Genomic DNA, 13,001 nt, shown 5'->3' on the forward strand with positions numbered 1-13,001 from the left:
AATTTACACTTGCAAATAGTCACATTTCAGTGTAATGTCAGTAATGGCAACTTCTTGGAAGATTAGAATACGAAATGATTGATACAGAAAAGCTATGACAGATAGACAAATGATACTTCTTCCAGAAAGCTAGTGTAATTGGGACAATGTAACAGATGTATTGCCTTAGTTTGAATAAAATATTTGCATGTGGAAGTGAGCTGGACTAGAGTAAAAAGAACATGAAAATATATTGCTCATTTCTATGCTAACAATAATGAGTTTCTGATTTTTCTTTCAACACTGATATTGATTAGGGATTTGGATCAAATAGTTACCTTATTTACAGGAATAATACTTTTCACATTGAAGTAAAATCCAAAATAGATCATGTTAAAAACACCATGACGACCCAATGTTGCTGTCAGTCCCTTGTTCAGGCCCCTGAGTCCAAAACCCTGAGATCGAATTATTTCACGTGCATAAGCAAATGTGGATGGTTGCTGTATTGAAACAAAATATGAAGTTGCTTTTAGGTAAAATAAATAGTATAAAGTACTAGTTCTTCATTTTTTTTGTCATTACGTGGCAAAACCAATGTCGATTGTGATCCAAATGTAAGATGCAAGCTTTCTAATCTGAGAAAATCTTCTGCTGTGTAGCTCATTGTGCCAACTGAAGATGAGAAATAGATTGGGGCCTGAGCTCAGAGAATGGAAATTGGAATATTCATAATTATTCTAAGTAGGAGGAACTGAAAGTAGCTGGGGTCTGCAGGAGTAATAATAGGTGGCTGAGCAATTAGGGAGGGGGACCAGATTCAGTAGAAGTGGAGGCCAAGCTAAATACCAAAGGATTCGGGGACTAACAATAGCAGTCTAAAAAATCTGATTCCTTAGTGTGAACAATAGTAGTGGGTTACTGCAATTCTAATATCATTATAAACAAAAGGTTTCTATTCATTTTAACTGTATAAACACCAAGTTACACTGTAGAACATTAGTGTAAATTTATTTGAAGATCATCTTTTCTGTTAAATTAATACAATAATTCATTTTATAATAAACACATCTATGCCTCAAGTAAAGTAACAGGGAGTCAATTTGAGTACATTAAGTATTACGCTGGGATTCCACATAGAACAGCAGAACTACGATTGCAAGTTCTGGGAATTTCCACAGAAATTCTCCTGATCATCATAAATAAAATCAAATTGCGACATCAGCTACTTACATCAGTCTTACATGACTTTACCAATCTTCTATTTAAATTACAATGGGAGATCAGGTAAACTATACACATTTTAAGGGTGAAATGTCCTGCTTTCAGTATATCTGAGTTGACGGCAGAATACATTTTGTGTTCCATCTGCAATGACCTGAACCACCTGCATTTTTGAGTTTAGATATCTACCCTAAATATGGCCCAGAACAGTCATACTCTGATAGAGCATTGCACTTAAAATTACATCTGCTGCAGTAAGCCTTAGAGGCATGCAGCAGCAGGAATAGCCACTGCCTTCCAACCTTCTGGCATTTATCCAAAAACAACAGTCAGCAAGCTACATGCTGAAGATACATGCAAAGCTGAGAAAAACAAATTCTTCCACTTTTTGATCTTCCTTGTCTTTCTGACTACACGATTCGATTTGAATGTGAAAGTGGGCGAGAATCACAATCTACCATTAATTTTATTCTCAGCCCTTTCAGTCGATTTGAAGGAAGATGAGATGGAAAGGCCATTGCCATTTCTTCCCACTTTTGTTCCATGGACTCTTTGCTTGTGTCTGTTATAGATAGAGCGACAAGGCTTCTCTCTTTGACAGAGCTGTAGAAATCCTAGGTCAATGTAAAAGGACCAGAGACCCAGGTTCATGGGCCCTTTTCTAAGTAACTATTAAGTATTCACTAATACATTAGAATGAAAGGTTTAGGCTCTTAAATTGTGCAATTGAATAAGTAATATGAATTCTGTCATGACTTTATGATCAGACAAGCAACCTGAAGTCATACTGAACAGCGACATCCTAGGTTTAATCTTAGTGCTATAAATTGGGACTTGGAAATTCTATATCTGCAGGTTTAGAAGAGAAACATCAATTTTTAAACATTTTTAATTCAGTTACATTTATTGATTTCTGCACATGTTGGATTGGCTTAACTGTTTATTGCTACAGTCATGTTTAACCAATGTGAAAAGGTTGTCAGATTTACCAGTGATTAACCAATTCAATAAACATTCCAATTCATTCATGGCCCAATGATATTTATTGTAATGGCTGAGGACAGTAAAGTACAGAGTAAGAAACTATTGGTCTTTCTGGGAAACTCTATGGAATCCTTTGGATTTCGTTAGGCAATTTAACAAGTTCCAGGAAAGTATGGATGTCCAAGAAGTGTTATAAATCAATGGGGAGGTGATGGCCTAGTGGTATCGCTGGACTATTAATCTAGAAACTCGGCTAATATTCTGGGGATCTGGGTTCAAATCCCACCACAGAAGATGGTGGAATTTGAATTCAATTAAAAGAAAATTTGGAATTAAGAATCTACTGATGACCATGTAACCATTATTGACTGTTGGAAGAAAACCCATTTGGTTCACTCTTATCCTTCACGAAAGAAATCTGCCATTTCACCTGGTCTGGTCTACCCACAGCAATGTGGCTCACTCTCAAATGCCCTCTGAAATGGCCTAACAAGCCACTTGTTATAAAGTCCCAAGAAGGAAATCAAACCACCCAGCATCAACCTAGGTACCGGAAAAGACAATGGCAAAACAGCCCTGTAGACCCTGCAAGGTCCTCCTTACTAACATTGGGGACTTGTGCCAAAATTGGAAGACTTGTCATACAGACTAGACAAGCTGCAGTCCTGACATACTTATGGAATCACAGTTGACAGACAATATCTTAGATACCACCACTGTTATCCCTTGATATTTCCTGTTCCACTGACAGACCAAACAGAGATAGTAGCACAGTGGTATACTGTTGGCAGGGAGTTGCCCTTGGAGTCCTCAACATTGGTTCCAGACCCAATGAAGTCTCATGTGTTCAGGTGAAACATGGGCAAGGAAACCTCTTGCTGATGACCACGTACTGTCCAATCTCACCTGATGAATCAGTACTCCTCCATATTGAACAACATTTGGAGGAATTAGTTAGGGTGGCAAGGGCAGAAAATGTACTCTGGGTGGAGGATTGCAATGTCCACCGCCAAGAGTGGCTCAGCAGCAGCCCTACTGATTGAGCTGGTTGGGTCTTAAAGGACATACCTGCTAGACTGGGTCTGTGATAGGTGGTGAAGGAGCCAATAAGAGGGAAAAGGCATACTTGACTTCATCCTTAACAATGTACTAGCTGCAGATGCATCTGTCTATAATAGTATTGGTAAGAGTGACCACTGCACAGTTCTTCAAGGTCCCACTTTCAACTGAGAACACTGAGGCAGCCAGGTGGCTCTGTGGTTAGCACTCACAGTGCCAGAGATCTGGGTTCAATTCCACCCTTGGGCAACTGTCTGCATTGGTTTCATTTGAGTGCTCTGGTTTCCTCCAAAGGTGTGCAGGTTAGGGTGGATTGGCCATGGTAAATTGCCCAAAGTATCCAGAGATGTCAAGGCCAGGTAGATTATGGGAAATGCAGGGTTACAGGGATAGAGTCGTGTTGACCAACTGGCCAAGGTATTCACTGATACCTTCAACCTCTCCCTCCTACAAGCCGAAGTCTCCACCTGCTTCAAGAAGACCACCATCATTCCTGTACCTAAGAAAACACATGCAATGTACCTTAATGACTACTGGCTAGTGGCTCTGACCTCAATAATCATGAAGTGCTTCAAGAGGCTAGTGATAGCCCACATCAATTCCAGTCTCCCAGCCTTCCTCAGGCCCTACAGTTTGCCCACCAATGTAACAGATCCACAGTGAAAGTCATATTACTAACCTTGCACTCATCCCTGCAACATCTTGTCAAGAAGGACACCTATATCAGAATCCTGCTCATTGACTACAGTTCTGCCAATCCTGGGATACACTATTACTCCTCCAGACTTATCTCAAAACTCTGAGACCTACGTCCTGGCTCCGCACACTGAAACTGGATCTTCAGCTTCCTGACCCACAGACCGCAATCAGTGAAGATAGGTAACTGCACCTGCTCCACAATAACACTCAACACTGGTGGCCCACAAGGATGCATTTTCAGTCCTCTACTGCACTCCCTGCACACCCACAACTGTGTTGCCAAATTCTGAATGAACACCATCTACAAGTTCACTGATGATACCACCATAGCAGGATGGACATCTATCAACAACAAATCAAAATAGAGAAGGGAGATTGAGGGCTTGGTGATGTGGTGCAATGAGGACAGCCCCTGTCTCAACATCGGCAAAACTAAAGAACCGATCATTGACTTCAGGAAAAAAGGAGGAGAACACACCCCCATCTGCATCAATAGAACTAAGGTTGAGAGATTTGAGAGTGTCAAGTCCCTCAGAGTGACAATAACTGACAACCTTTCATGGACTTCCTGTGTAGATGTGATGATCAAGTTGGCATAATAATGCCTCTTCTCCCTCAGGCAGCTCAAGAAATTTGGTATGTTCATAAGAACCCTCATCAACTTCTACATATGCATCATAGAAACCATACTGCCTGGGTGTATAATGGCTTGGTATGGCAACTGCTTTGCCCAGGACTGTAAGAAACCACAGAAGGAGGTGTGCACAGCCCAGACTATCACAGAAGCCAACCTTCCATTTATGGACTCCATTTAGACAATTTGCTGCTGCAGAAAGGCTGCCAACTTCATCAAAAACCTATTGTACCCTGGTAATGATCCCCTACAATGTCTTCTGTCAGGCAGAAGATACAGAGGCCTAATCCTAGGCACCAGCAAGTTCAGGAACAGCTTCTTCCTGGCTATTATTAGACTGATGATTGACTCTCTAGCCTCAAATGATGCTGAGTTTGCTAACATTGATCTCACCTCGTGCACACCCTGTATGCCCGTCTAAGTTTTCCTTCAACTTCTGACGTGTTCTCCTTTGCTTATTGTAATCTACCTCTACTGCTCTTAAACAATGCTTTTCACTAGTTTGCCACACGTGACAATCAATCAACTACCAAACAGGAATACTTGCATGCCAAATAGCATAAGCAGTAAGTGATAGACAGAGCTGAGTGATCTCACAACCAATGGATCAGGTCTAAGCTCTGACGTCTGGTCACATCCAGTCATAAATGGTGGTGGATAATTGAACAACTCACTGGAGGAGGAGGTTCCACTAATATCCCCCTCCTCAATGATGGGAGAGCCCAACACATAAGTGCAAAAGATAAGGCTGAAGCATTGTCACCAATCTTCAGCCAGAAGTGCCAAGTGGATGATCCATCTCAGTTTCCTCCATTGGCCCCCGGCATTACAGATATCAGTCTTCAGTCATTCAATTCACTCCACCTTATATCAAGAAACTGTTGGAGGCACTGAGCACTGCAAAGGCTTTGGGTCCTGACAACATTTCAGCAATGGTACTGAAGACTTGTGCACCAAAATTTGCTGCTCCTCTAGCCAAGCTCTTCCAGTACAGTTACAACACTGACATCTACCCCAACCATGTGGAAAATTACCCAAGTATGTTCTATAAACAAAAAGCAGGACAAATCCAACCCAGCTACCAACCCATCAGTCTACTCTTGATCATCAGTGAAATGATGGAAGGTTTAGCCAACAGTGTTATCAAGCAGCACCTGCTCAGTGACGCCCAATTTGGGTTTTGCCAGGGCCACTCAGCCCCTGGCCTCATTACAGTTTTCGTCCAAACATGGACAAAATAGCTGAATTTCAGAGATAAGATGAGAGTGACAGCTCTTGACATAAAGGCCACATTCGACAGAGTGTAGCATCAAGGAACCCTAGCAAAACTGGAATCAATGGGTATCAGGGGGTAAACTCTTCACTGGTTAAAGTCATACCTGGCACAGAGAAAGGTGGTTGTGGTTGTCAGAGGTCAATCATCTCAGCTCCAGGACATTTCTTTGGGAGTTCCTCAGGGCAGTATCCTCGGCCCAACCATTTTCAATTGCTTCATCAATGACCTCCCTCCATCATAAGGTCAGAAGTGGGATGTTTGTCAATGATTTTACAATATTCAGTACCATTCGTGACCCCTCAATTATTGAAGCAGTCCATGTTCAAATGCAACAAGATCTACACAATATCCAGCCTTGGGCTGAAAAGTGGCAAATAACATTTGTATCACACAATTGCCAAGCAATGACCATTGCCAATAAGAGACAAGTTAATCACCACCCCTATTGCTATTACCATCATCGGATGCCCTATTATCAACATCCATAGGGTTACCATTGACTATAAACTCAAACGGATTTGTCACATACACACAGTGGTTACAACAGCAAATCAGAAGCGAAGAATACTGTGGTGATCAACTCACCTCCTGACTTCCCAAAGCCTGTCCACCATCTACAAAGCACAAATCATGAGTGTGACAGAATGCCTGGATGGATGCAACTCCAACAACTCAAGAAGCTTGACACTATCTAGAACAAGCAACCCGCTTGATTGTCACTGCATTCATAAGCATCCACTCCCGCCACCACTGAAACTCAGCAGCAGCACTTTGTATTACCGAGAAGATGCACTGCAGTATTTCACCAAAAATCCCTGGGTACATCCCCCAACCCACAACCACTTGTATCTAGAGAACAATGGCAGCAGATACATGGGAACACCACCACCTGCAAGTCTCCCTTCAAATCATTCACCATCCTGATTTGGAAATATATCATTGTTCCTTCACTGTCATTGGATTAAAATCCTGGAATTCCATCACATTGTGGGTCTATTTACAGCATACGGACAGCAGCAATTCAAGAAGGCAGCTCACTATCATCTTCTGAAGGGTGACTAGGGATGGCTAATAAATGCTGGTCCCATGCCCATGTCCCACGTGTGAATAAAATAACTTAATTAATGTTCCCTGAAAAAAGCACACCATCCTAGTGAAAAATCAATGCTTCCTCGCTTTATCACGGGTAAATTGTTTATTGCTGAAAGACTGCATACATGCTGTCTCGTGTGCTGGACTACCAGCTCTGCTGTGAAGGATGAATCTTTCAACATCACCTATATCATTTTGGACCCTCCTCAATTCCAAAGACAACCCATTTGCTCCCTCACAATAAATAATCACTCGCAATCTATCAAGTAACTGACCATTTTTTAATGTTTTCTAGTTACAAATGTGATGCCAGAGGACTAGAGGACACCTAACATTGTACCATTGTTCAAAAAGGGACAAAGGGATAGACCACACAATTACATACTAGTCAGCCTAATGTCAATGGGGGAAAAGAAAGGAATGTCTTCTGAGGGATACAATAAATCTTCATTTCAAAAGTTGAGGATTAATCAAAGATAGTTTGCACAGATTTGTTGATTTATCACATTTTCAAGGAGGCAACAAAGAAGGTCAATGACTGTGGTGTATCTGTTATAATGTGTATTGATCTGAGCAAAGCTTTTGATGAATTCCCACATGGCAGACTTGTCATAAAAATAAAAACTCACTGGATCCAAGATGAAGTGGCAAGTCCAATGTAAAATTATCTCAAAGGTAAGAAACAAAGTTTGAGGAATGCTGTGCTCAGTGGAGTTCTGCAGATTAGATCCTTTGCTTTTTGTGATGTATAGCAATGATTTGGACTTGAAGGCAGGAGGCATGATTAAGTTGTTTAAAGCTGATACAAAAATTATATTGTGCTGTGTAATAAATAAGATAGTTATTGACTGCAGAAAGAAATCAATGAACTTGTAAAGGGCAAAACAATGGCAATTGAAATTCAGCAGAGAGACATGTTGTGTATTATTTAGAGTCATAGAGTCCTGCAGTATGGAGACAGGCCCTTTGGCTCAAACTGGTCCAAAATGTCCATCCATACTAACCCTATTTCCCTGCACTTGGCCTATATCCTTCTAAACCTTTCCCATTCATGTATTTGTCTAAAGGCCTTTTAAATGTTGTTAATGTACCCACCTCAATCATTTCTTCTGACAGCTTATTCCATATACATAGCACCCTTTGTGTAAAAAACGTTGTCTCTCAGGTTTCCTTTTATTCTTTTCCCTGTAACCTTAAACTGATGCCCCCTAGGCCTTGATTACCCTGGGCAAAAGACTGATTACATTCATTCTATCCATGCCTCTCATGATCCTGTAGATTTGCACAAGATCTGCCCTCAGTCACCTAAGCTCTAAAGAAAAAGTCCTAGCTCGTCTAACCTCTCCCAATAACTCAGACCCTTGAGTCCTAGGAATAGCCTTGGAAATGTCTTCTAGTTTAATAACAGCCTTCCTACAGCAAGATGATCAAAACTGAACACAATGCTCAAAGTGCGGCCTCACTAACATCCTGTACAACTGCAACATAACTTCCCAACTTCTGTACTCAATGTCCTGACTGATGAAGGCCAGTATGTCAAAAGCCTTCTTCACTGCCCTGTCTACCTGTGACTCCACTTTCAGAGAACTGTGAACCTCCAAGATTCCTCCGCTCCACTACACTCCTTAAGGCCCTACTGTTCACCATGAAACACCTACTTTGATTCGACTTTCCAAAGTGCAAGACATCACACTTATCTATAATAAACTCCATTTGCCATTTCTCAGCCCACTTCCCCAGTTGATCAAGGTCCTACTGCAATTTCTGATAGTCTTCCTCACTGTCCATGATACTGCCCATTTTAGTGTCATCTGCAAACTTACTGATCATGCCTTGTACATTCTCATCCAAATCATTGATATATATATAACAAACAGTAATGGGCCCAGCACCAACCCCCGAGACACACCACTAATCACAGGCTTCCAGACCAACAAGCACTCTTCCACAATTACCCTCTGCTTCCTACTATCAAGCCAATTGTGCATCCTATTTTCCAGCTCTCCCTGGATTCCATGCAATCTAACCTTTGAGAGCAGCCTATCATGTGGAACCTTATCAAAGGCCTTACTGAAATCTATATAGACTATGTCTACCAGCCTGCCCTCATCAACCTTCCTGGTCACTTCATACACAAACTCTAACAAACTTGTGAGGCATGATATCCCATGCACAAAGCCATGCTGACTACTCCTAATCAAACCCTGTCTTTTCAAATGCATGTACATCTGATCTCTCAGAATCTTCTCGAGTAACTTACCTGCCTTTAGACTTTGGGGAAGGATGAAAAGGCAAGGTAACACATAATCAATGAGGACACTGAGAAGGGGAGAAAATCAGAGGCTCATTAGAGTGTATACCCTCAAATTCCTGAAGATAGCTGGACAGGATGGATAAGGCACTGAAGGTGACACAGATGGTACACATCTTTATTTACTAAGGAATAAAATATAAGGGCTCAGAAATTATGCTGGAATTGTACAAAGCACTATTTTGGCCATGCCAGAGGTAATACATGCTGTGCTCCATACCTTTGGAAAGATGTGACTGCAATAGAAGAAACACAGAAGGAATTTCTAATGATGTTGCCTGGACTGGAGAATTTTAATAAGGAATTAAGATTGAATAGCTAGTTTTCTTTGGAACAGTATTGAGGGAAGACCCAGTTGAAATACATAAATTACAAGAAGCTGAAATTGCATAGATGGGATATCTTATTTGGTGTGGTTGATAGGTCCAGAACCAAAGGGTGTACATTTAGGAATAAAACACATTTAGAGCCTTAGAGGTGTGTCAGGTTGGTGCAGCTCAGGAACTAATTGCCAGAAAGAGTGATAGAAGCACAACCCCTCATAAATCGCACTTCAATATGATGTTAAAGCAATAAAAACCGTGGAACAAGAGTGATAAAGTCCAGTTAGACTGAATAGTTTCTTATCATCTGACAAGGAAATGATGAACCGAATGGCCTCCTTCAATGCTGTAAATTATGATTTAATGCATCCAGGAAATGAACAGTCTGTGTGACCTTGCTGGGAAAGAACTATTATGGGTAATGTGTAAAGCAACATATATAACAATACAATATATACATACATTTCCATTATCTTCCTGGCAACAGTAGGAACATACAAATACCAGATTTGAAGACATTTTCATAAAATAGAGCGATGGAGCTTCTAAGTGCAAATATTTGCTTCTGTAAAAATGGCTTCCTATTCAAGACAGTGATTATGGTGTTACAGCAGCACAATAGTATGTTAATAAACTAGCAACTCAGAGGTAAAGACTAATACTCCAGAGACATAAGCTCAAATCCCACCACAACATTAAACATTAAAAGGGTAGCAATAGTGACCATGAAACTAGTGGATAGTTAAGAAAATCCCCATCTGGTTCACTAATATCTAGTATAGAAGGAAATTCTTGTTGTTACCAGTTTGTATAAAACTATAGCTTCAACCACCAAATGGAAAGCATCAGGAGCAGTTGCACATATACTTTCAGCTGCACTGCAACTGCCAGCACATGCACAGATGTCCTCCACACCTTTCTGTTTGGAGGTATCAAGACAATTGGTGAAGTTTAAACAAGTTGCTTTAAAATTTACAAAGACTGGGGAATGTTGCTGAACAAAGAGACGTGGGAGTGCAGGTTCATAGTTCCTTGAAAGTAGAGTTGCATGTAGATAGGACAGCAAAGAATGCGTTTGGTATGCTTTCCTGTATTGGTCTGCCAGGGAACTATACACCAGTGAGCCTGACATTGGTGGTGGGCAAATTGTTGGAAGGAATCTTGAGAGACAGGGTGTACATGTATTTGGAGAGGTAAGGACTGATTAGGAATAGTCAACCTGGCTTTGTGCATGGGAAATCAGGTCTCACAAACTTGATTGAGTTTTTTGAAGAATTAACAAAGAGGATTGGTGAGGACAGAGCGGTAGACGTGATCTATATGGACTTCAGTAAGACGTTCGACAAGGTTCCTCATGGGAGACTGGTTAGCAAGGTTAGATCTCATGGAATACAGGGAGAACTAGCTATTTGGATACAGAACTGGCTCAAAGGTAGAAGATCGAGGGTGGTGGTGGAGGATTGTTTTTCAGACTGGAGGCTTGTGACCAGTGGAATGCCACAAGGATCGGTGCTGGGTCCACTACTTTTCATTATTCATGTAAATGATTTGGATGTGAGCAGGAGAGGTATAGTTAGTAAGTTTGCAGATAACACCAAAATTGGAGGTGTAGTGGACATCGAAGAAGGTTACCCAGATTACAACTGGATCTTGATCAGATGGGCTATTGGGCTGAGGAGTGGCAGCTGGAGTTTAATTTAGATAAATGTGAGGTGCTGCACTTTGGGAAAGCAAATCTTAGCAGGACTTAAACACTGAATGGTAAGGTCCTAGGGAGTGTTGCTGAACAAAGAGACCTTGGAGTGCAGGTTCATAGCTCCTTGGAAGTGGAGTCGCAGGTAGATAGGATAGTGAAGATGATGTTTGGTATGCTTTTCTTTATTGGTCAGAGTTTTGAATACAGGAGTTGGGAGGTCATGTTGTGGCTGTACAGGACATTGATTAGGCCACTTTTGGAATATTGTGTGCAATTCTGGTCTCTTTCCTATTGGAAAGATGTGAGGAAACATGAAAGGGTTCAGAAAAGATTTACAAGAATGTTGCCAGGATTGGAGGATTTGAGTTATAGGGAGAGGTGAATAGGCTAGCGCTGTTTTCCCTGGAGCATCAGAGGCTGAGAGGGGACTTTATAGAGGTTTATAAAATCATAAGGGGCATGGATAGGATAAATAGACAAGGTCTTTTCTCTGGGGTAGGGTAGTCCAGATCTAGAGGGTGCAGGTTTAGGGTGAGAGGGAAAAAATGTAAAAGGGACCTAAGGGGCAACATTTTCACGCAGAGGATGGTGCGTGTATGGAATGAGCTGCCAGAGGAAGTTGTGGAGGCTGGTATAATTACAATATTTAAAGGCGTCTGGATGAGTATATGAACAGGAAGGGTTTAGAAGGATATGGGTCAAGTGCTGGCTAACGGGACTAGATTAGGTTAGGACCTGGTCGGCATGGACGAATTGGACAAAAGGGTCTGTTTCTGTGCTGTACATCTCTATGACTACTTTTAAAAAATTTGGGCTGTGAGTTGTGGAGCTGTCAAGGCTTTGTGGAGCAAATTTCTGCACAACTCAATTTACTCAATTGGTCGTTAATGGGGTTTGTCATTTGAGTATCAAGACTTTGGGACCCATGTTGGGTGACGATTTTTTGTTAACATATTACTTGGGAAGGTAATAACTTGTGTTCAATTAATTGAGCAAGGAATTTTACAATTGGTAGTTTAAGCACAGTTCTTTGGTAAATCTGACCTATGAAATGTGGCCATTATGAAATGCTGCAGCTGATAACATTCATTAAAAAAAATCTGGATTTAGCACCAAGGGAACCTGTCATTGTTACTGGCATTGCTGTTATTTCTCATTGGCATTTCTCACTCTGTCGTGGCGTTGCTACCTTCATTTTCAGGCATGCTTTTAGGATGGAGCATACGTTAGATGCAATAAACCTTTGCCTATATGTGTATACACACACACATGATTGATCCTCAACCATCCTCTGAACTGGATTAATAAATCACTAGGGTGTATTTGAAAAGGTACCTCCTCAGTATCACAATCTCCAGGGCAATTATGAACTGAAATTATGAAATTCTGACTTTTCCAGCTGACATTCCATAAATTAATTTTTAAAAAACTTTGGACTGAAGAACATATAGTATCATACACAGCATCCGAATAACTGAACCAATTTTAACTAATCCAAATCCATGCATTTGCACTGAGTTAAATCTGAACTCAACGCTGACCATAGCTGACAAACTAATCCAGATTCCGTATTAATTACATAATGAATATTTGTTTTTAACATGGGAGAAACAATTATTCAAGAAGAGTATAATGTGCCAGACAGCTTGTTGATCTGGATGCCCTCGTCCTATATGATGTACCATAGTTGAATTGTTTAGCACATATTAAAGCCCATAGCTGTT

At 41.0% G+C, this 13,001-nt stretch overlaps 1 protein-coding gene across 7 annotated transcripts in view; it reads right to left on the reverse strand.

The window, feature by feature from the left end:
- Positions 1–13,001, reverse strand: part of slc25a21 (solute carrier family 25 member 21) — a 565,742-nt gene that overhangs the window by 2,319 nt on the left and 550,422 nt on the right. For all 7 annotated transcript variants that reach the window (XM_072568920.1, XM_072568916.1, XM_072568915.1 and 4 more), the window contains one exon: positions 318–482. In XM_072568920.1, coding sequence (XP_072425021.1) covers positions 318–482 — 165 coding nt within the window. The remainder of the gene's footprint in view (positions 1–317; positions 483–13,001) is intronic.

The sequence above is a fragment of the Chiloscyllium punctatum genome, chromosome 4 (assembly GCF_047496795.1).
Source record: "Chiloscyllium punctatum isolate Juve2018m chromosome 4, sChiPun1.3, whole genome shotgun sequence".
Lineage (NCBI taxonomy): Eukaryota > Metazoa > Chordata > Chondrichthyes > Orectolobiformes > Hemiscylliidae > Chiloscyllium > Chiloscyllium punctatum.